The sequence below is a fragment of the Orbicella franksi genome, chromosome 3 (assembly GCF_964199315.1).
Source record: "Orbicella franksi chromosome 3, jaOrbFran1.1, whole genome shotgun sequence".
NCBI classification, from domain to species: Eukaryota; Metazoa; Cnidaria; class Anthozoa; order Scleractinia; family Merulinidae; genus Orbicella; species Orbicella franksi.
Window position 1 is genome coordinate 15,057,268 of NC_138147.1, and position 24,639 is coordinate 15,081,906.

The 24,639-nt window shown below is 38.8% G+C and overlaps 3 protein-coding genes across 3 annotated transcripts; all 3 read right to left on the reverse strand.

Moving 5' to 3' along the window:
• Nucleotides 1-333: 333 nt before the first annotated feature.
• Nucleotides 334-2,141, reverse strand: LOC145482349 (neuropeptide Y receptor type 2-like). The gene has a single exon (XM_081460994.1). It carries the CDS (start codon nucleotides 1,594-1,596, stop codon nucleotides 334-336), a length of 1,263 nt encoding a protein of 420 aa, XP_081317120.1. The 5' UTR covers nucleotides 1,597-2,141.
• A 3,177-nt stretch (nucleotides 2,142-5,318) lies between these two features.
• Nucleotides 5,319-8,055, reverse strand: LOC145483060 (neuropeptide Y receptor type 2-like). The gene has a single exon (XM_081461679.1). The coding sequence runs from the start codon at nucleotides 7,137-7,139 to the stop codon at nucleotides 5,910-5,912; it is 1,230 nt and encodes a 409-aa protein (XP_081317805.1). The 5' UTR covers nucleotides 7,140-8,055; the 3' UTR covers nucleotides 5,319-5,909.
• A 7,960-nt stretch (nucleotides 8,056-16,015) lies between these two features.
• On the reverse strand, nucleotides 16,016-18,916 carry LOC145483061 (neuropeptide Y receptor type 2-like). The gene has a single exon (XM_081461680.1). The coding sequence runs from the start codon at nucleotides 18,164-18,166 to the stop codon at nucleotides 16,937-16,939; it is 1,230 nt and encodes a 409-aa protein (XP_081317806.1). The 5' UTR covers nucleotides 18,167-18,916; the 3' UTR covers nucleotides 16,016-16,936.
• Nucleotides 18,917-24,639: the final 5,723 nt, after the last annotated feature.

Consider the following 24,639-nt stretch of genomic DNA (forward strand, 5'->3'; position numbering starts at 1 on the left):
ATTTACAAATTTGATCAAAGACTCCAGTCCACTTGCATGTCGTGGAAGCGCGATTTTTTACAGATCTCTAACGACTCACACTAAGTACTAGATTCACACAGAAATGTCCAGTAATATACAGATTTACTTAACACAGAAGCCATTATCAAAAGCTTCGCCAATTCTAAAATCAGATAGACCAGGGAGAAAAAAGTTCTTGCTCGTCACAACAACCCCAGGCCTCCCTGTCTGACCGTTACAATCGCTATGCGGCATAAATAATATTCAGTTATCCAGATGAATTAATAAGAATATATAATAAGAAATGTGAGAAAAAGTTCGGAGTTTAGGAAATCAAGACATTCCGGGGTTTGGCAAATTGTCATCACACACCAGTGACAATCTGGATATTGCCATTGCCAAGCCCTGCTTGCGGCTCGGTGTTCCTATTGTTCGCTCCTCCTTGATTCTCTTCTCTGTCACACAAAGCGGCTTGTAGGAATGACATGACGTTCTTCTCGAGGATCTGCTTTTACCACTGAGCTGTTTTAAAAAGTTCTTCTTGTTCTTCAGACTCTTGAAGATTTTCTTGAATGCATCTTTGAACTCTTTACTCATGATGAAGTACACCAGTGGATTAGCAGACGAGTTGATCATAATGAACATTATAAGCTGGCCTATGATCAGATTGTAGTAAGGCTTCTTCCAGTATTCTGGCATAATGAATGCCACCACACGAAAAGCGTTCAAGGGAAACATTACGACGGCGAACAAAATTACCAGTGGCGTAAGAATTCTCGTTGTCTTGTTGCTTTGTTGCAAGATTCTTTTGTCGCTTCTTTCGTTGTTTGATGGAGCTTGCGACAAGACTGCTTGATCTGCATCATCGTACTCTGACATCGAGGTTCGGAAGGCAACACTTTGAAGTACTCGTTTTTTGATCCTGACATATGTAAATGCTATGACAACCAGAGGAAGTGCATACCAGACGACGATGAGAACTATTGAGTAAGACTGGAATAACAACTTTGACATAATTGGGCCGCAGATTTGCAGAGTCGGATTGTAATGGATAACCGGGTACATAGGAACGGATGAAACTAGAAACGACGCCAACCACACCACGCCAATTACCACGAAAGTCCCCACTCGAGATCTGTGCTTGATCTGGTAACGTTGGACGCCCACTATATTCCGATATCTCTCGATGGCGATGGCCGTAATCGACCAAATGGAGGCTCCGAAGAATACCTCCACGGTAGGATACAGGTAATGACAAGCATGTTTCCCTAACAACCAGCGAAATGGGGAGAGGTATTTCAACAGTACCAAAGGATAGATGGTAAGTAGTACCCCCAGATCCGCTATGGCCAAGCTCAGCAAGTAATAGTTCATGGAAGTCTTCATCTTGGCCTGGCTAAGGATCACGAAGCATACCAAGAGATTACCAAGCACACCTAGGAATACAATGGTTGACCACAAAGTTATTTGGAACACTAGGGCTCCGAGAGGCTGGTGGAGGTATTCGTGCAACCCCGATGCTTGGGTGACGTTGTCAGTCGTGGTATCATTTTCCAAAGGAGTGCTGAGTGTTCCGTTAATATTAATGTCGTCCATGGTTACTTCTGGTGTTGCTTATCTGTGAAAGGAACACGATTTCGTTAAAACTGGAAAATAAATTTACACTAGGAGAAAACACATTAAAAATGCACTCAAATTACAGGGCAACTCTTCCGGATATTGCAGGAGTCTTCCAGCGTAACGCATGGTCTTCGGCTCCCCACAGGGATTAAAAGTTTAGACATTCAGTAGATTGCGTTGTCTTATCGATAAACACATGTATTTGTACTAATTATAATTGTGTCTCTAACTGAACGACTTCTTGTGTTCCATTCATTTTTGCCGATGAAAATTGCCTGCAACTGAACGACTTCTTGTTTTCCCTGCACTAAGTCCTCACGAGAAATATTATTTGTCCATTTCCATCGAGTTACATAAATAGCAAAGTGAATCTCTTTACTTCATTGTTTGCATCTTTGGCTTTTGTACATTCGTGCTTTAGATAATTATTGAAATGATTGTCGTTCGTTTCTTAAAGGCAAACAAACCCAATAGCCTTCCCGCAGCAGAGGAAATTGGTTTCAGTTAAACGTTACAGGCTCACTGGGATAGTTAGTTCACTTAAGAAAATGGAACAAACTCTCGTGTTGAAGAAAGGCTAAGATATCACCCTGACTCTATCCAAGACACGAGTAAAATATCCATCAAAATAACTTTCTTCTCTTGTGATTATTAACAGCGCCTCACAAACCCATTAAAGAAGACTAATTTTCATTTTTACCTAAAGTTGATGAAATAGTCTCACGTCTGTGAAAGTTCCAATCTAAATCGATCTACCACGCACATTCATTTTCTCAGTAGGTTTCGGAGAATATGTAGTTTTAATTAAAAGTCTTTAAAATCGGGAAACTAAAAGCGTCTTTTACGGAGATAAAAACAATATTTGGAATTCAGGGTCAGTCGGAAAATACAAAACTGAGCTATATTTATATTTAAAATTAGCTTAGAAAACTATGTAATACTATTTTAAAAAAATGCTTCTTCTGGACGTCATTCACCCTATAATTTACTTGTCAAGGTTTTTCAAGTTGCGATTCTTCCTTCCAAAACAACCTGTAAAATCTTCATCAAAAGATCTTCCCTCCGTGAACGAAAATTACAAGTAAGTGCGGTTCAAAAACTCCAGGATAAATTAGTTTTTTTTTCTTAACGTCGCTTTGACTGAATTATTTCGAAAGTCTTAATTTCTCCCTTTAATTCATAACCTCTATTAGATTTTAAATTTAAATTTAAATGTTTTAGACAGTGCTAGGTTAAAACGCAGTTCGTGTTCATGAAATTCTGAATTAAGAATCAGCAGAGTTGTACTCACAACAGAGCTTGTTAACCAAACTGCTTTGCCACTGATAACTAAATCGCCTTACTCTCGGACAGCTTTCACAACTGCACCTTCATGCATAATTGAGATCGCTAAATGCAGGGTTTGGTTGATGGCATTAAATTTTATGTGCGATAATCACAGAACTGTCGACAGGAATCAATTCTCTGTTATTCGGAACACACCAATAAATGACGTCTTATTCATTCTTCGGTGTAAATTACTTAGGGCGCCTAATTATACATCCGGCTTTGTGATTGGTTATTGTTTGTCACTTGGTTGTAATCCTGGCTCTGATTGGCTACACCTGGTTACCTACACCCTTAGCTACCGCAAACCTTGTTAAGAGCCTTTTCATAAAAATGAATAATGATAAAGGTGTCTAAAAAAGCAGTCATTGTTGATTTTTCGCAGATTGTCAGTTTTGAAAACGATTTTAAATGCTGCGAAAAAACAAACTTAGAGCGGTCCTTGCGGATATTTTTTAGGGCCGTTTAGACTACATCATAGTACAAGTTTGCTGTATATGGCTAGCGCACGAGAAAAATGGGTACCTTTTGATGGACAACTGTAGAATTGCCGCGTAAAACAGTAGGGATAGCGGATCACGCGCCGCCTATTAATTTATTTGACAACGCTGACCGTTTTTTCTATCCAAGACGTATATTTCAGGGACGTGTCTTACTAATTGCACGTCTAAATAAATACACAAGATGAAAATAACCTTTGTCTTAATGGATTGAGAGAAAACTTGTGAATCTTGAATCTTGAATCTTGGTGCTCTTTATGATCTCAAATGTATTACACCGCAATGCAGCTCTGTTATGTAATTTCTTCGTTTTGCTTCGGGTGGCCTTATTAATATCACAGGTCTCCTTATCGGTGTAAAAAAAAAAGCGTAAATTTTGTAGGTGCGTTAAGTTTTGGCGGTGGAAAGAAGAGTTTTGGATTCAAGAAGTTATTAGTACTCGTTTGGACACTTGTTTACGTCTTTCATCGATCGATGAAGTAGTTTCACACTGTCGCAAGCTTCGCAAAACAGGTGAATAAAATTAGGTGTCTTAATTTTATATGTAAAAAGATTGCTTTGAGTGAATTGAACTTGCTGTGTTTTACTTACTATTATAGTAGGCTTTCCCCGTTCTACTGCTAGCCTGTTCTTTAATGACAACCAGTAAACCTGTTTACGCGACGGCAAGACCTTGGAAGTTTTCCGTAGTGCAGAATTTTGCCCTTTAAGTGATAAAGTAATCGCAAGTGCCCTCGGGCAATTAAGGATTAATTTCACTTGTACTTTCAAAGTTTTCCAAATTGCCCTGGTTGCTCCGCGACTCGGGCAATTTTGTGAAAACTTTGAAAATACGCGTGAAATCTCCTGCGTGAAATTAATCTTTAATTACGCTCGGGCCCATGTGATTACATATACAAAGTATAATTTCTGCCTTCGTAACAAATATAATGTCTTCTACCGACGCATTTGCTGGTTGAGAATTTGTTTCTTTCGCTACGTGTTTTGTCGGCTTCTAGCAAAACTTCAGTGTTATTTTAGTGCAGTTTTAACATTGCCGTTGTTACCAATGGCCTCCATGAAGCTATGTTTACTGTAGAGAAATAGATAATTTCCGTTGCGTTTCTTTGAGTCACAGAAGACGTTTAATTTGGGTCAAATTTCGCAAATCGATTTGGGGGCTAAACGACGGGTAACCCTCACCATGCCTCTGTACTCTGATAAAGCACGCTGTTTCAGCCAAGCAGAGCGCACGATATATGGAAACGTTATTTATAATACAGATAGGACCCTGCACGCGCTCTGATTGGTCAAAAGCCTATGTTTTATCAGAGTATAAAACATAGAAAAAGCGTGTTTTATTGTCTTTCGCAACATTACCTCTATATCATAAAGCAAATAAAGAAACCTAGGCCATGTATTACACTGTGATAAAACACCCCGGACATTTGAAACACTCGTGTTCTCAAATGCCCGTCGTGTTTTATCACAGTGTATTATACGGCTAAGGATTCTTTATTTGTTAATTATATAATATAAGGTATACTGCACTAAATAAGATGCAAATGAATATAGCCCTCACATCTTGTTCGTAATCAGTATATTTTATTTACAGGTAAATACTTTCCTACCCCTTATGTGGTGTTTACATTTGAACTTTTACAAACGTAAAAAGTTGTTAAGGTCAAGTTACTCAACCTTGGTACATTCGTCCAGTGTTTACACTGGCTCAAATAACTCAAGTTGATCTGTCAACACACGCTTGGTGGAAGAAAACTTCGCATATATACAGGTACAATATGTATTTTTGCAAAACGCTTTAGGTTATCCAAAGAATGATTTTTTTACCTTTAAAAGCGGTTGACACAAATAAAGAGTAATCTTTTGGATAAGATGTAACCACTCAATATTTATTGTAACAATATCTCCAGTTTGCATTTCTTTAAGTAAACGTAGAATATCTAGAGAAGATGCTACTTAAAATATGGTATGGTTTCCAATGAGCGCGTTGTCTTGTCAACTGTTGCGTTATTTTCGAGTATCATAGGTAAGGATCAAGTAATTTTCAGTTATCCAGATCAATGGAAATGAAAGCAGCGTTTGTATATTCTATATAACCATATTTACAAATTTGACCAAAACCTCCAGCCCACTTGCATGTCCTGGAAGCGCGATTTTTACAGATCTCTAACGCCTCACACTGAGTACTAGATTCACACAGAAATGTCCAGTAATATACAGATTTACTTAACACAGAAGCCATTATCAAGGGCTTGGCCAATTCTAAAATCAGGTAGACCAGGGAGAAAAAGGTTCTTGCTCGTCACAACAACCCCAGGCCTCCCTGTCTGACCGTTACAATCGCTATGCAGCATAGATAATATTCAGTTATGCAGACGAATTAATAAGAATATGTAATAAGAAATGTGAGAAAAAGTTCGGAGTTTAGGAAATCAAGACATTCCGGGGTTTGGCAAATTGTCATCACACACCAGTGACAATCTGGATATTGCCATTGCCAAGCCCTGCTTGCGGCTCGGTGTTCCTATTGTTCGCTCCTCCTTGATTCTCTTCTCTGTCACACAAAGCGGCTTGTAGGAATGAACGTGAGGTTCCCCACGAGGATTTGCTTTTACCACTGAGCTGTTTGAAAAAGTTCTTCTTGTTCTTCAGACTCTTGAAGATTTTCTTGAATGCATCTTTGAACTCTTTACTCATGATGAAGTACACCAGTGGATTAGCAGACGAGTTGATCATAATGAACATTATAAGCTGGCCTATGATCAGGTTGTAGTAAGGCTTCTTCCAGTATTCTGGCATAATCAGTGTGACGACACGAAAAGCGTTCAAGGGAAACATTACGACGGCGAACAAAATTACCAGAGGTGTAAGAATTCTCGTTGTCTTGTTGCTTTGTTGCAAGATTCTTTTGTCGCCTCTTTCGTTGTTTGATGGAGCTTGCGACAAGACTGCTTGATCTGCATCATCGTACTCTGACATCGAGGTTCGGAAGGCAACACTTTGAAGTACTCGTTTTTTGATCCTGACATATGTAAATGCTATGACAACCAGAGGAAGTGCATACCAGACGACGATGAGAACTATTGAGTAAGACTGGAATAACAACTTTGACATAATTGGGCCGCAGATTTGCAGAGTCGGATGGTAATGCATAGCCGGGTACAGAGGAACGGATGAAACTAGAAACGACGCCAACCACACCACGCCAATTACCACGAAAGTCCCCACTCGAGATCTGTGCTTGATCTGGTAACGTTTAGCGCCCACTATATTCCGATATCTCTCGATGGCAATGGCCGTAATCGACCAAATGGAGGCTCCGAAGAATACCTCCACGGTAGGATACAGGTAATGACAAGCATGTTTCCCTAACAACCAGCGAAATGGGGAGAAGTATTTCAACAGTACCATAGGATAGATGATAAGTAGTACCCCCAGATCCGCTATGGTCAAGCTCAGCAAGTAATAGTTCATGGAAGTCATCATCTTGGCCTGGCTAAGGATCACGAAGCATACCAAGAGATTACCAAGCACACCTAGGAATACAATGGTTGACCACAAAGTTATTTGGAACACTAGGGCTCCGAGAGGCTGGTGGAGGTATTCGGGCAACCCCGATGCTTGGGTGACGTTGTCAGTCGTGGTATTTTCCAAAGGAGTGTTGAGTGTTCCATTAACATTAATGTCGTCCATGGTTATTTCTGGTGTTGTTTATCTGTGAGAGGAACACGATTTCGTTAAAACTGGAAAATAAATTTACACTAGGAGAAAACACATTAAAAATGCGCTAAAATTACAGGGCAACTCTTCTGGATATTGCAGGAGTCTTCCACCGCAACTCATGGTCTTCGGCTTCCCACAGGGATGAAAGGTTTAGACATGATTTAGTGTCAAGAGCGGGTGAAGTTAAAGAAAGTTCATTCCCATTCAGACCTTATTTCCAAGGTAAGTTAGATCTCTCTTAAGTTATATTTAGTAGATTCCCGGCGTTGTGTTATCGATAAACACATGTATTTGTACTAGTTATAATTGTGTCTCTAACTGAATGACTTCTTGTGTTCCGTTCATTTGTGCCGATGATAATCGTGTCTTCAACTGAACGACTTCTTGTTTTCCATGTTGTTTTTAGAACATTGATTTGTGCCGATGAAAAATTGTCTTCAACTGAACCACTTCTTGTGTTTCCCTGCACTAAGTCCTCACGAGAAATATTATTTGTCCATTTCCGTCGAATTACATAAATAGCAAAGTGAATCTCTTTACTTCATTGTTTGCATCTTTGGTTTTTGTGAATTCGTGCTTTAGATAATTATTGAAATGATTGTCGTTCGTTTCTCAAAAGTAAACAAACCCAATAGCCTTCCCGCAGCAGAGGAAATTGGTTTCAGTTAAACGTTACAGGCTCAGTGGGATGGTTAGTTCACTTTAGAAAATGAAACAAACTCTCGTATTGAAGAAAGGTTAAGATATCATCCTGACTCTATCTAAGAGACGAGTGAAATATCCATCAAAATAATTTTCTTGTCTCGTGATTATTGACAGCGCCTCACAAACCCATTAAAGAAGAGTAATTTTCATTTTTATCTAAAGTTGATGAAATAGTATGACGTCTGTGAAAGTCCCAATCTAAATCGATTAATTATAATTTTTATCTAAAGTTGATGAAATAGTCTCACGTCTGTGAAAGTCCCAATCTACCACACACATTCATTTTCTCAGCAGGTTTCGGAGAATAAATAGTTTTAATTAAAAGTCTTTGATTGCGTCCTGTTTCTGGAGATAAAAATAATATTAGGAATTTAGGGTCAGTCGGAAAATACAAAACTGAGCTATTTTTATATTTAAAATTAGCTTAGAAAACTATGTAATTATTTTTTTGAAAAAATACTTCTTATGGACGTCATTCACCCTACAATTTACTTGTCAAAGTTTTTCAAGTTGCGATTCTTCCTTCCAAAACAAACTGTAAAATCTTCATCAAAAGATCTTCCCTCCGTGAAGGAAAATTACAAGTAAGTGCACTTCAAAAACGCCAGGATAAATTAGTGTTTTTTTTTCTTAATGTCGCTTTGTCTGAATTATTTGCGAAAGTCTTAATTTCGCCCTTTAATCCATAACGTCTATTAGATTTTAAATTTAAATTTAAATTTTTTAGACAGCGCTAGGTTAAAACGCAGTTCGTGTTCATGAAATTCTGAATTAAGAATCAGCAGAGTTGTACTCACAAGAGAGCTTGTTAACCAAACTGCTTTGCCACTGATATCTAATCGCCTCGTCTCAAACAGCTTTCCCAACTGCACCTTCATGCATAAGTGAGTTTACTAAATACAGTCTTTGGTTGATCGCATTAAATGTTTTGTGTGATAATCACAGCACTGCAGCTGTTGACAGGGATCAATTCTCTGTTATTCGGAATACACCAATAAATGGCGTCTTATTTATTCTGCGGTGTAAATTACTTAGGGCGCCTAATTATACATCCGGCCTTGTGATTGGTTATTGTTTGTCACTTGGTTGTAGTCCTGGCTCTGATTGGTTACACCTGGTTACCTACACCCTTACCTACCGCGAACCTTGTTGGGAGCCTTTTCATAAAAATGAGTAATGATAAAGGTGTCAAAAAAAGCAGTCATTGTTGATTTTTCGCAGATTGTCAGTTTTGAAAACGATTTTAAATGCTGCGGAAAAAAAACACTTAGAGCGGACCTTGTGGATATTTTTTAGGGCCGTTTAGACTACATTATGGTACAAGTTTGTTGCATATGGCTAGCTCACGACAAAAATGGGTACGTTTTTGTAAATTAAACCTGAAAATTGCTTACCCTACAATGTTCCTAATTGCACTTTTCCCTTTTCCCTACAAAAGTCTCAGTAACTAAGCCGTACCGCCTTTGGAAGTCTTTTTATAGGACCTCAGTTACTTCATTCTAACTTAGTACATGCCATCTGCTCTGACCTTTTGATGGAAAACAGTAAAATTGCCGCGTAAAACAGTAGGGATAGCGGATCACGCGCTGCCTATTAATCTATTTGACTACGCTGACCGCTTTTCTATCTGAGACGTATATTTCAGGGACGTTTCTTACTGATTGCACGTCTCAATAAATACACATGATGAAAATAACCTTTCTCTTAGTGGATTGAATGAAAACTTGTAAATCTTTAATGTTGATGCTCTTTATGATCTCAAATGTCTTACGCAATGCAACTCTGTTATGTATTATTCACCTTCTTAGAAAAATACGATTAATGAAGTATTTAAGGTGGCCAAACCCAGTTTTCAAGAGCCTATGCCTAATTCACCATTACTTTTAAGCTATTTATGCTTTGGCGCCCGTTTTTTGCAAGCGTCAAGGTTAACCACAGAAGGGTTTATTATCGCATTTTGGCTAAGGTGTGTGCTGTTGCCATGGCAACGGGGCTAGTTAAAAACCAGGCTTAAAAAATGGTTTTTGTTTATTTAAAAAAAATCCAGTCGTTTCATCATTTGCCCACCACGAATTGACATTAAATCCCTTCTGTCAACACTGTTCTAATAAAATTTTGACATAGGCGATTTTCGTAATTCGCCGTTAACCGTTTTCACTGCATGTTCTGTATTATTAAAAATTCCCCATGTCAAAATTCAAATTTTTTGCGATAAATCATTCACGTGGTTTCTGAACTATTTTTTTGCCGAATTTCTTGAAATTCCAACGACTGGATCGTTAGAAATCGGCATGTTTCTGCAAAAGCAATCGGTCTCAATTTTTCGAGCAACTGCGCATGTGCTGCATTTAACTGGGTTCTTTCGGTAACAAAGAAAAAGCTGAGAATTGCTGGGTTCTTTGCGTCGCTACCTTTTGTAACATATCTTTGTAATAAAAGACTAAAGCCATCAATATACTGCGTTCAATAATAGAGAAAAATAGCGCAGATAGTGCGGGTGTTGAGTAAATAAAATGATCGCTCTGTTGACGGCATGTTTGTTTTGGCAATCCTTGTGCGCGCGCTGAATTGCATCAGGAAAAGCGCGCGCGAAAACTGTGTTCGGCCACCTTAACAAATTTTAAATGATTTACCATGTATTAGAAATTGAAAGTGGATATAATAAGAAAAGAGAGTTTTAAAATAGCCTGCACTTTTTTTCGGCGAAATTTCCATGAAATGGACGAACAGATTACTACAAACGAAACACGCGTTGTTCGTCAACGCAGATTTCAGTGATAATCTGGAACAAAACGTGGCATTCATCGATAAACTAATGGAGGGAACATTTAAAGTCATCTATCACCGGCTTAAAAGTAACTATCATACCTCCGTTCGTTGGAAACGCTTCCTAGTCGAAAGAGACGAGGAAGCTCGTCAATTCTTCGCGGAAATCATTTGATGAATGAAAGAATGACGGCTGTTGTTGTCTCCCGACTTTAAGTCTGATAACTGACGTTGCAAACGTTGCTTGGGAAGGTCAGAAAGCAGAGGCTAGATGATAACTCATTTATCAACAAGTAATGGCTCGCTTGACAGCGTGTTATCTTATAAGTTATCCAACGATTCTCAGAAAAACAAAAGGTCAGCCAATTTGATTGCAGTATTACCAGCACACCAGAGTTTATCGTCGACGGGTGCGGGACAAAACCCTGTGTTCGATTTAGACAAACGTCGTCACACACGATTTTGAAACCACTGAGAAACACGCAGCAGCGCAAAAAAATGAATAACGTAGACGCTTAAAAAATCCCCGTGGCGCTTTGTTGATAGATAAACTTCTGTTTGAGGTGTTTTCACAGAGCTAGATTGATGGACCACTTGCTTTTTCCTGAGTTATTAATTTATTATTTTCCTCACACTATTTTTTCCAATCAAGTACTGGGAATATTGTTCTTTATTTATCACTCACTGAGTCCCTAGAGAAACAGTAATACCAAACGGTTTTAGAACTGCAGATGACCCTGTAAGAGGCCCCGCCTGGAAATATTCCATCTTCGAATATACCATTTATCACTCAATAAAATTCTTAAGCTTTTGAGACATTCGCAAAAAAAAAATGAAAAAAATATGAATCGATCAACTTATGATCATTATTAATTTATATGAATATTGGCGAAATTCTACTTACGTTTGTAAAAGCCACTATTCCGTAAAACAGCGCAATTTTCATACTTTCTTTTGAAAGCATAGCAGTTTTTTCGACGGTTTCAGCTTTCTTTGAAGAAGTGCCAACTCGGGCTTTATGTCAAAGTCCACACATGTACTATTTTCAAAAGTTTAAAATGGATAAAAATTCCTATATCAAGTGGAAATGAGCACCGCGGGAAATAATGCTTCTTTCACTAAAACAATATAAACGAAACAATCTTGGCAATGAAACATTATTTACTGTCAGACCAATACTGGCTCGAATTGGTTATAGTTATTTTTCATTGTTTTGTTTTGTTTTTTTTTTTGTTCTCCCTTAAATCAAGCTGCAAACTACAAATTCTTCCTTCATCTCTCCTGTCCTACAACTAAGCCTGAGGCTGAAGCCTGGTTTTCACCAGCGATGCAAGCACAAGTACAAGCACAAACGTAAGCAATAGGGATGACCCAGGTGAAAACGAAATTCGACGCAAACACAAGCGCAAGCAAACTCATCTGAACCTTCCTCCATTTTGGAAAACTGTTTAGGGGCGAGGTAATCTGGATCCAGTGTTTTTATTGGCCAAACATAGCTACGTGTGGTAAATGTCCTTATGCTTGTGTTATGCCTGAGCGGTATTTCGTTTGAACTTGTTGCAGCGCAAACGCAAGCATAAGCGCAAGCACAACAGCAAAGGAAACATTTTGATTCTTGTGCTTGTGCTTGCGCTTGTGCTTATGCCGGCATCAAGGCCGTTTTTACGGTGAAATAAGAATTATTGTACGACCTTGTGCCAGCAGAAGTACTGCTGTCAACTTTGCATCATATCTCCTTTTGCAAAATACGTTTCATTTAAAGGTTAAGATTTGCTAAAGAGGCAGAACTTGGCGAATCAAAACATCATTTAATCTGTTCTTTCGCCAATTTTGTTTTGTTCTGCTTACAAGAAATTGAAGCGAAAAACTGTCAATTTCCTTGGCGGGCCTTACACACGCTGTTACGTGCCGATTTCACGTCAATTTATTACTAACAGTGACATTTATAATAGCTTTCCAGAAGGAGCTCTTTATATGGGGTTTGATGTTTCAGATTAATTACATGTAATTAAATATGTCGTACAGCCACCTAGTAGTAACCTGCAGATTTGATAACGCTGTATCTCTTTAGTGTTTGTGCAACCATGGTTGCATAAAGTTCTGTATGAGATAATGGTGCCATCAAATCTCAGTGGCAGGTTAAAGGTGGATGTCTTACGTGAGCGACGTCCCATCAACACAACCCGCTGGAAATTTTTATTAGAAAATAGACCAGTTTGGTTCATTTTGAATCTCTTCGACAAATCCCAGTCTCCAAACGGGACTTATCCGTACGGATCACTCAGCCGAAGAACTTGCTGCAAAAATGAATATTTTGCAAATTTGATAGCAGCGAATCACGAACTTTCGTTCTAATCGCAGGTCAGCCTTCGTTGAAGACGAAAATTTAACCCTGCAAATAACCAGTGGTATATGTAGCGTCTGCGACGCAGGCTATTACAAACATTCATCGATCACCCAGATTTTTGTAGTCAGATAGGGTGTACCGCACTAAGTAAGATACAAATGAATATATAGTTAGCCATCCGGTATATCTTGATCGTAAACAGTATATTTTATCTGTTACTTCATATTTTAATTTGTAGTTAACAAATAAAGAAACCTCGACTGTGCTGTGTTCTGTTGTAAAGCACTTAGGAAGCGGAAGGGCACAAAAGAAGTATAGGGGTAACTCTAGCTAACACGAAAGGTAGTCGAGAACTTCTCCCTTCTTCATGTGTGCTCTATCTCTTCCAAAATGCTTTACAACAGAACAGAGCACAGTCGAGGCTTCTTTATTTGTTTTATGATAAAGAATCCATTAATTTCCCCACACATTCAGCTAATATTTTCAAACCAAACTATATTTTCCAAACGAGGAAAAGTGGCGTCAGCGTGGATCTGATCTCTGATAAGGTACGCTAAAAAAAAGCCGTCGCAATCCTTTTTAGAATTGTTCAAATAATTTGATCGGCTCACAAGACAACAGCTGTCGAGCCAAACTGTACTCGAACTAAACTTTCGGTTTCCATTGGCTTTCGAGATAAGAACGACCATTTCAGATTTCGCTTTTTAGTTTAATTTCAAAATAGGAATCAAAAGTTAAAATTTCTTGTCCTGAGGAATTTGGCCACATTGTGGCTCATGGAAACGTGCAGTTTTCCAATGGAACTGACAAAACAAAGAACTCACAGCTTGCGCATAAAATGCGAAATGCGGAGCTGGATTTGAAAGGAGCTGCAGTTATTTACCGTTTGCAGCAAGATTGCCCGAACTAGCGTCAAAGCTGGAAAGACTAAGTTGCTCGCACTGTTTCTGCTCCGAGTACAGGAGAGAATATCAGAGCAAGCTTTTAACTGATCACTCGTCGGGTAAGCGTTGTAATTGTTCACGATCACTTCGCTAAGATAACCGGGGATCGCTTTTTAACGAACGACCGTTACTACACTCCATGTAAGTCTTTTTTGAGCATTTTTACAAAAATTAAGCTTCTCATCATAAGCAGACACGCCTGAATTGGTGTTTTCTGTCGTTGTTTTACATCTGTGTCACATACGGGGTAGAGTTACTGAATGCTGATTGGCTGAGACAGAGGGCAGTTTTTTTTTCTTAATCACGAGGGCACTTTTGATAATCAAGAGGGCATGATTACTTGATGCTGACTGTCTGAACACGCCTGCGTTAAGTTGATTTCCCGCTTCAAACGGCTTCAAACGGCTTCAAACGGGTTTTTAAAAGGAATTTCAGAAACGCATCCCCTCTGAGTTTGATCTAAACGCGGTTATTTCATCTTAACGTGAAAGAAAATCGACATGCAGCAAAGTGCAGTCTTTGGTGGAAAAGCAAAGGATTTTTCCATCCAAAAATGCATTGATTAGCAGCCTGAAAAAAGTTTGAGTGGGGCTGGTGTCGCACGAAGCATAGAGTTATCGTTAGAACTTCATGGCTGCCAACCTGCATGAAAGGTAATTTCTTCGTTTTGCTTCGGGTCGCCTTATTAGTGTCACAGGTAACCTTATGGGTGTAAAAACATCAGCGTATGTTGTTGGTACGTTAAGTTTTGGCGGTGGAAAGGAGTGTTTTGGATTCAAGAAGTTATTAGTGCTCGTTTGGACACTTGTTTATGTGGATCGATGAAGTAGTTTTACACCGTTGCAAGGCTTCGCAAAACAGGTCGTGAATACAATTAGATTGCTTAAAGTTTTATTTGTAAAGAAATTGCTTTGAGTGAATTGAACTTGCTGCGTTTTGCTAACTATTATAGTAGACTTTCCCCGTTCTACTGCTAGCCTGTTCTTTAATGACAACCAGCAAACCTGTTTACGCGACCGGAAGACCTTGAAAGTTTCCCTTTGTACAGAATTTTGCCCTTTATGTGATAAACAAGTAATCGTAAGTGCACTCGGGCAATTAAGAATTAATTTCACTTGTATTTTCAAAGGTTTCCAAATTCCCCTCGTCGCTCCGCGACTCGGGCAATTTTGTGAAAACTTTGAAAATACAAGCGAAATTAATCATTAATTGCCCGAGGGCCCATGTGATTACATATACAAAGTATAATTTCTGCCTTCATAACAAATGTAATGTCTTCTATCGAAGCATTTGCTAGTTGAGAATTTGTTTATTTCTCTACGTGTTTTGTCGGCATCTAGCAAAACTGGTTATTTTAGTGGAGGTTTATCATTGCCGTTGTTACCAATGGCCTCCATGCAGCTATGTTTACTGCAGACAAATAGCTAATTTCCGTTGCGTTTGTCTGAGTCACAGAAGACGTTTAATTTGGGTCAGATTTGTCAAATCGACTTAAGGGCTAAACGACGGGTAACCCTCACCATGCCTCTGTACTCTGATAAAGCACACTGTTTTAGCCAATCAGTGCGCACGATATATGCAGACGTTATTTATAGTATAGATAGGACCCTGCGCGCGCTCTGATTGGTCAAAAACCTATGTTTTATCAGAGTATAAAACATAGAAAAAGCGTGTTTTATTGTTTTTCGGCACATTACCTCTATATCATAAAGCAAATGAAGAAACCTAAGCCGTATATCACACTGTGAGAAAAAAAAGAACGCTCCGGACATTTGAGAACACTCGAAAAATGTCGAAAACACCAGCCTGCGGCTCGTGTTTTCTACATTTCTCTCGTGTTCTCAAATGCCCGTCGTGTTTTATCGCAGTGTAATACACGGCTTAGGCTTCTTTATTTGTTAATTATATAATATAACGTGCACCCCACTAAATAAGATGCGAATGAATATAGCCCCCGCATCTTGTTCATAGTCAGCATATTTTATTTACAGATAAATACTTTCCTACCCTCATCTGGTGTTTACATTTGAGCTTGTAACAAGGTAAAAAGTTACTAAGGTCAAGTTAATTACCTAACCTTGGTACATTCGTCCAGTGTTTGCACTGGCTCAAGTTGATCTGTCAACACACGCGTGGTGGAAGAGAACTTCGTATATATACAAGTACAATATATATTTTTGCAAAACACTTAAGGTTATCCAAAGAATGATTGTTTTACCTTTAAAAGCAGTTGACACATAAATGATTACGGTAAAGTCGCCATCTTACAAAGAGTAATCTTTTGGATAATGTGCCACTGAATACTAAATGTACCAATATCTCCAGTTTTTGTTTCTTAAAGTAAACGTAGAACATGTAGAGAAGATGCTACTTACACAGACTGCAAAGATATTTAAAGTATGGTATTGTTTCCAATGAGCGCGTTGTCTCAGGCCTCAATTCTTGCGTTATTTTCGAGTATCATAGATAAGGATCAACTCATTTTCAGTTATCCAGATGAATGGAAATAAAAGCAGCGTTTGTATATTTTAAATAACCATATTTACAAATTTGATCAAAGACTCCAGCCCACTTGCATGTCCTGTACCACCCGTTGTTTCAATAATTTCAATGTCCTTCTTTCAGTCTTCTCAGGAATTTAATTATCCATTTACTTCTAAAGTTTCTTCCAAAACCTCGGAAAACGATAAAAACGTCGTATTTTGTGGACAACCGACAACCACTGCACTCTAATGTCTGATAGTATACGAGTAGCTCAGCCAATCAGCTTGCAGCATTTGCATTAGTATACTAGTAGAATTGTCCTAAAATCAGATAGACCACGGAGAGAAAGGTTCTTCCTCCTCACAACAACCCCAGGCTTCCCTGTCTGACCGTTACAATCGCTATGCAGCATAGATAATATTCAGTTATGCAGACGAATTAATAAGAATATGTAATAAGAAATGTGAGAAAAAGTTCCGAGTTTAAGAAATCAAGACATTCTGGGGTTTGGCAAATTACCATCACACACCAGTGACAATCTGGATATTGCCATTGCCAAGCCCTGCCTGCGGCTCCTTGCTGCTATTGTTCGCTCCTCCTTGGTTCTCTTCTCTGTCACACAAAGCGGCTTGTAGGAATAAACGTGAGGTTCTCCTCGAGGATTTGCTTTTACCACTGATCTGTTTGAAAAAGTTCTTTTTTTTCTTCTGACTCGTGAAGATTTTCTTGAATGCATCTTTGAACTCTTTACTCATGATGAAGTACACCAGTGGATTAGCAGACGAGTTGATCATAATGAACATTATAAGCTGGCCTATGATCAGATTGTAGTAAGGCTTCTTCCAGTATTCTGGCATAATCAGTGCCACCACTCGAAAAGCGTTCAACGGAAACATTACGACGGCGAACAAAATTACCAGAGGTGTAAGAATTCTCGTTGTCTTGATGCTTTGACGCCAGATTCTTTTGTCGCTTCTTTCTTTGTTTGATGGAGCTTGCGACAAGACTGCTTGATCTGCATCATCGTACTGTGACATCGAGGTTCGGAAGGCAACACTTTGAAGTACTCGTGTTTTGATCCTGACATATGTAAATGCTATGACAACCAGAGGAAGTGCATACCAGACGACGATGAGAACTATTGAGTAAGACTGGAATAACAACTTTGACATAACTGGGCCGCAGATTTGCATAGTCGGATTGTACTGCATAACCGGGTACATAGGAACGGATGAAACTAGAAACGACGCCAACCACACCACGCCAATAACCATGAAAGTTCCCAATCGAGATCTGTGCTTGATCTGGTAACGTTTGGCGCCCACTATATTCCGATATCTCTCGATGGCAATGGCCGTAATCGACCAAATGGAGGCTCCGAAGAATACCTCCACGGTAGGATACAGGTAATGACAAGCATGTTTCCCTAACAACCAGCGAAATGGGTAGAGGTATTTCAACAGTACCAAAGGATACATGGTAAGAAGTATCCCCAGATCCGCTATGGCCAAGCTCAGCAAGTAATAGTTCATGGAAGTCTTCATCTTAGCCTGGCTAAGGATCACGAAGCATACCAAGAGATTACCAAGCACACCTAGGAATACAATGGTTGACCACAAAGTTATTTGGAACACTAGGGCTCCGAGAGGCTGGTGTAGGTATTCGGGCAAACCCGATGTTTGGGTGACGTTGTCAGTCGTGGTATTTTCCAAAGGAGTGCTGAGTGTTCCGTTACTATTAATGTCGTCCATGGTTATTTTTGGTGTTGTTTATCTGTGAGAGGAACACGATTTCGTTAAAACTGGGAAATAATTTTACACTAGGAGAAAACACATTAAAAATGCACTAAAATTACGGGGCAACTCTTCTGGATATTGCAGGAGTCTTCCACCGTAACTCATGGTCTTCGGCTCCCTACAGGGATGAAAGGTTTAGACATGACTCAGCGTCAAGAGCGGGTGAAGACAAAGAGAGTTCAAGCCCATTTAGACCTTATTTCTAAGGTAAGTTAGATCTCTCTTAAGTTATATTTAGTAGATTCCGTTGTTTTATCGATAAACACATGCATTTGTACTAGTTATAATTGTGTCTCTAACTGAACGACTTCTTGTGTTCCACTCATTTGTTTCGATGATAATTGTGTCTTCAACTGAACGACTTCTTGTTTTCCCTGCACTAAGTCCTCACGAAAAATATTATTTGTCCATTTCCATCGAGTTACATAAATAGCAAAGTGAATCTCTTTACTTCATTGTTTGGATCTTTGGTTTTGTAAATTCGTGCTGTAGATAATGATTGAAATGATTGTGGTTCGTTTCGCGTTCTCAAAAGCAATCAAACCCAATAGCCTTCCCTACCACAGGAAATTGGTTTCAGTTAAACGTTTTAGGCTCACTGGGATAGTTAGTACACTTTAGAAAATGAAACAAACTCTCGTTTTGAAGAAAGGTTAAGATATCATCCTGACTCTATCTAAGAGACGAGTGAAATATCCATCAAAATAATTTTCTTCTCTCGTGATTATTAACAGCGCCTCACAAACCAATTAGAAAAGAATAATTTTCATTTTTATCTAAAGTTGATGAAATAGTATGACGTCTGTGAAAATCCCAATCTAAATCGATTAATTTTAATTTATTTCTAAAGTAGATGAAATAGTCTCACGTCTGTGAAAGTCCCAATCTGAATCGATCTACCACACACATTCATTTTCTCAGCAGGTGTCGGAGAATACCTAGTTTTAATTAAAAGTCTTTGATTTTGTGAGACTAAAAGCGTTCTGTTTCTCGAGATAAAAACAATATTTGGAATTCAGGGTTTTTATAGTTAAAATTAGCTTTGAAAACTATGTAATAATTTTGTTAAAAAAATAGTTCTTGTGGACGTCATTCACGCTATAATTTACTTGTCAAAGTTTTTCAATTTGCGATTCTTCCTTCCAAAACAAAGTGTAAAATCTTCATCAAAAGATCTTCCCTCCGTGAAAGAAAATTACAAGTAACTGCACTTCAGAAACTCCAGGATAAATTAGTGTTTTTTTTCTTTATGTCGCTTTGACTGAATTATTTTCGAAAGTCTTAATTTCGCCCTTTAATCCATAACTTCTATTAGATTTTAAATTTTTAGACAGCGCTAGGTTAAAACGCAGTTCGTGTTCATGAAATTCTGAATTAAGAATCAACAGAGTTGTACTCACAACAGAACTTGTTAACCAAACTGCTTTGCCACTGATAACTAATCGCCTCGTCTCAAACAGCTTTCCCAACTGCACCTTCATGCATAAGTGAGTTTACTAAATACAGTCTTTGGTTGATCGCATTAAATGTTTTGTGTGATAATCACAGCACTGCAGCTATTGACGGGAATCAATTCTCTGTTATTCGGAATACACCAATAAATGGCGTCTTATTTATTCTTCGGTGTAAATTACTTAGGGCGACTAATTATACATCCGGCCTTGTGATTGGTTATTGTTTGTCACTTGGTTGTAGTCCTGGCTCTGATTGGTTACACCTGGCTACCAACACTCTTAGCTACTGCGAACCTTGTTAAGATCCTTTTCATAAAAATGAGTGATGATAAAGGTGTCTAAAAAAGCAGTCATTGTTGATTTTTCGGGGATTGTCAGTTTTGAAAACGATTTTAAATGCTGCGGGAAAAAAAACACACTTAGAGCGGTCCTTGTGGATATTTTTTAGGGCCGCTTAGACTACAGATAGTACAAGTTTGTTGCATATGGTTAGCGCACGACAAAAATGGGTACGTTTTTGTAAATTAAACTTAAAAATCATGCTTACCCTACAATGTTCCTAATTGCACTTTTCCCTGGATGTAAGCAGCGCGAGCTACAAAAGTCTCAGTAACTAAACCGTACCGCCTTTGGAAGTCTTTTTATAGGACCTCAGTTACTTCAATCTAATTTAGTACATGCCATGTGCCCTGACCTTTGATGGACAACAGTAAAATTGCCGCGTGAAACAGTAGGTATAGCGGATCACGCGCCGCCTATTAATCTATTTGACTACGCTGACCGTTTTTCTATCCAAGACGTATATTTCAGGGACGTGTCTTACTAATTGCACGTCTAAATAAATACACAAGATGAAAATAACCTTTCTCTTCGTGGATTGAGAGAAAACTTGTGAATCTTGAATCTTGATGCTCTTTATGATCTCAAATGTATTACGCAATGCAACTCTGTTATGTATTATTCACCTTCTTAGAAAAATACGATTAATGAAGTATTTAACAAATTTTAAATGATTTACCATGTATTAGAAATTGAAAGTGGATATGATAAGAAAAGAGAGTTTTAAAATAGCCTGCACTTTTTTTCGGTGAAATTTCCATGAAATGGACCAAGAGATTACTACAAACGAAACACGCGTCGCTCGTCGACGTAGATTTCAGTGATAATCTGAACGAAACATGGCGTTCATCGACAAACTAATGGAGGGAACATTTAAAAACACCTATCTCTGGCTTAAAAGAAACTATCATACCTCTGTTCGTTGGAAACGCTTTCTAGTCGAAATAGGCGAGGAAGTTCTTCAATTCTTCGCGGAAATCATTTGATGAATGAAAGAATGACGGCTGTTGTCTCCCGACTTTAAGTCTGATAACTGACGTTGCAAACGTTACTTGGGAAGGTCAGAAAGCAGAGGCTAGATAATAACTCATTTATCAACAAGTAATGGCTCACTTGACAGCGTGTCATCTTATAAGTTATCCAACAATTGTCATGCAGACAAACAAAAGGTCAGCCAATTTGATTGCAGTATTTCCAGTACACCAGGGTTTATCGTCGACGGGAGGGGGACAAAACCCTGTGTTCGATTTAGACAAACGTCGTCACACACGATTTTGAAACCACTGAGAAACACGCAGCAGCGCAAAAAAATGAATAACGTAGACGCTTAAAAAATCCCCGTGGCGCTTTGTTGATAGATAAACTTCTGTTTGAGGTGTTTTCACAGAGCTAGATTGATGGACCACTTGCTTTTTCCTGAGTAATTTATTATTTTCCTCACACTATTTTTTCCAATCAAGTACTGGGAGTATTGTTCTCTATTTATCACTGACTGAGTCCCTAGAGAAACAGTTAAACCAAACGGTTTTAGAATTGCAGATGACCCTGTAAGAGGCTCCGCCTGGAAATATTCCATCTTCGAATTTACCATTTATCACTCAATAAAATTCTTAAGCTTCTGAGACATTCGCAAAAAAAAAATGAAAAAATATGAATCAATCAATTTATGATCATTATTAATTGATATGAAAATTGGCCAAATTCTACTTGCTGGTATTGATCACATAGCAACGCTTGTAAAGCCACTATTCCTTAAAAGATCGCAATTTTTATACTTTCTTTTACAAGCTCTGTAGTTTTTTTAGACGGTTTCAGCTTCCTTTGAAGAAGTGCCAACTCGGGCTTTATGTCAAAGTCCACACATATACTGTTTGCAGTTGTATTTTCAAAAGTTTGAAATGCACTGCGGGAAAGAATGGTTCTTTCCCTAAAACAATATGAACGAAACAATCTTGGCTATAAAACATTATTTACTGTCAGACCAATACTGGCTCGAAATGGCTATAGTTATTTTTCAGTGTTTTTGTTTTGTTTTGTTTTTTCTGTTCTTCCTTAAATCAATCTGCAAACTACAAATTCTTCCTTCATCTCTCCTGTCCTACAACTAGGCTTGAGGCTGAAGCCTGGTTTTCACCAGCGATGCAAGCACAAGCGCAAGCACAAGCGCAAGTACAAGCGCAAGCACAAACGTAAGCAATAGGGATGATTCAAGTGAAAACGAAATTCGACGCAAACACAAGCACAAGCAAACTCATCCGAACCTTCCTCCATTTTGGAAAACTGTTTAGGCGCGAGGTAATCTGGATCCAATGTTTGTATTGGCCAAACATAACCACGTGTGGTAAATATCCTTGAGCTTGTGTTAGCGGTATTTCGTTTTCACTTGTTGCAGCGCAAACGCAAACATAAGCGCAAGCACAACAACAAAGGAAACATTTTGATTCTTGAGCTTGTGCTTGCGCTTGTGCTTATGCCTGTGTTAAGGTCGTTTTTGCTATACAGTGAAATAAGAATTATTGTTGGACATCTATCACCATGGAATTCATATGCTTGAGCCGAGTATTACGTCCACTGAACATATACATAGGGCCGAACTCACACACTACCGCTCTCATGTGGCTTTGATAGCTCAGTTGGTAGAGCATTGCACCGGTAACGCAAAGGTCGTGGGTTCGAATCCCGTTCAGAGCCTGAAATTTTTTCAGGCCATTTTTCCAGTAGTGTTATGGTTGCATTCGCATCTTTCATTCTTTCAAGAATTATTGTGTTGGCGCTTGTCCACGCCAGTGAAAACCAGATGTAAATTGGGCAATATCCAGCCATCTTGACCTCACACTTGGTCAATAACCCATATTTATTTTACTTCATATTTTAATTTGTAGTTAACAAATAAAGAAACCTCGATTGTGCTATGTTCGGTTGTAAAGCACTTAGGAAGCGGAAGAGCACGAAGGAAGTGTAGGGGGAAACACAAACTAACACGAAAGGTAGTCGAAACTTTCTCCCTTCTTCATGAGTACTCTACCGCTTCCTAAGTGCTTTACAACAGAACAGAGCACAGTCGTGGCGTCTTTATTTGTTTTATGATAAAGAATCCGTTAATTTTCCCACACATTCAGCTAATATTTTCAAACCAAACTTTATTTTCCAAACGAGGAGTGGCGTCAGAAGGGGTGGCGAGTGGAGCGGTCCACGCTGACGCCACTTTTGGCGTCAGCGTGGATCTGATCTCTGATAACGTACGCTAAAATAGGCCAGTCGTAATCCTTTTTAGAATATTTCCAATAATTTGATCGGCTCACCAGACAACAGCTGTCGAGCACAAATTGATCTTGAGCTAAACTTTCGGTTTCCATTGGCTTTCGAGATAAGAACGACCATTTCAGATTTCGCTTTTTAGTTTAATTTCAAAATAAGGATCAAAAGTTAAAATTTCTTGTCCTGAGGAATCTGGCCACATTGCGGCTCATGGAAACGTGCACTTTTCCAAAGGAAATTACGACACAAAGAGCTCAAAGCTTGCACATCGGGAATACGAAATGAGGAGCTGGATTTGAAACGAGCTGCAGTTATTTACGGCTTGCTGCAAGATTGTCCGAACTAGCGTCAAAGTTGGAAAGACTAAGTTGCTCCCACTGGGTCTGCTCCAAGTACAGGAGAGAATATCAGAGCAAGCTTTTAACTGATCACTCGTCGGGTAAGCGTTGTAATTGTTGACGTTCACTTCGCTGAGATGACCGTAGATCGCTTTTTAACGAACGAACGTTACTACACTCCATGCAGTCTTTTTTGAGCATTTTTACAAAAATTAAGCTTCTCATCATAAGCAGACACAGCTCAATAAGTGTTTTCTGTTTTACATCTGTGTCATATATGCGCAGAGTTACTGAATGCTGATTGGCTGAGACAAAGGGCATGTTTTTTCTTAATCACGAGGGCACTTTTGGTAATCAAGAGGGCATGATTACTTGATGCTGACTGTCTGAGCACAACTGCATTAAGTTGATTTCCCGCTTCAAACGGGTTTTGAAAAGGAATTTCAGAAACGCATCGCTTCTGAGTTTGATCTAAACGCGATTATTTCATCTTTACGTGAAAGAAAATCGACATACGGCAAGGTGCAGTCTTTGGTGGAAAAGCAAAGGATTTTTCCATCCAAAAATGTATTAATTCGCAGCCTGAAAGAAGTTTGAGTGGGGCTGGTGTCACACGAAGCATAGAGTTACCGTTAGAACTTCATTGCTGACAAACTGAAAGGTAATTTCTTCGTCTTGCTTCGGGTGGCCTTATTAGTGTCACAGGTCACGTTATCGGTGTAAAAAAAGAAACAGCGTAAATGTTGTTTGTACGTTAAGTTTTGGCGGTGGAAAGGAGAGTTTTGGATTCAAGGAGTTATTAGTGCTCGTTTGGACACTTGTTTATGTGGATCGATGAAGTAGTTTCACGCCGTCGGCAAGCTTCGCAAAACAGGTCGTGAATAAAATTAGATTGCTTAAAGTTTTATTTGTAAAGAAATGGCTTTGAGTGAATTGAACTTGCTGTGTTTTGCTTACTATTATGGTAGGCTTTCCCCTTTCTACTGCTAGCCTGTTCTTTAATGACAACCAGCAAACCTGTTTACGCGACCGGAAGACC

Excerpts from the sequence above, each read along its gene's own strand:
- LOC145482349 (XM_081460994.1), bottom strand. The coding sequence starts at position 1,596 with ATGGACGACATTAATATTAACGGAACACTCAGCACTCCTTTGGAAAAT.
- LOC145483061 (XM_081461680.1), bottom strand. The coding sequence starts at position 18,166 with ATGGACGACATTAATAGTAACGGAACACTCAGCACTCCTTTGGAAAAT.
- LOC145483060 (XM_081461679.1), bottom strand. The coding sequence starts at position 7,139 with ATGGACGACATTAATGTTAATGGAACACTCAACACTCCTTTGGAAAAT.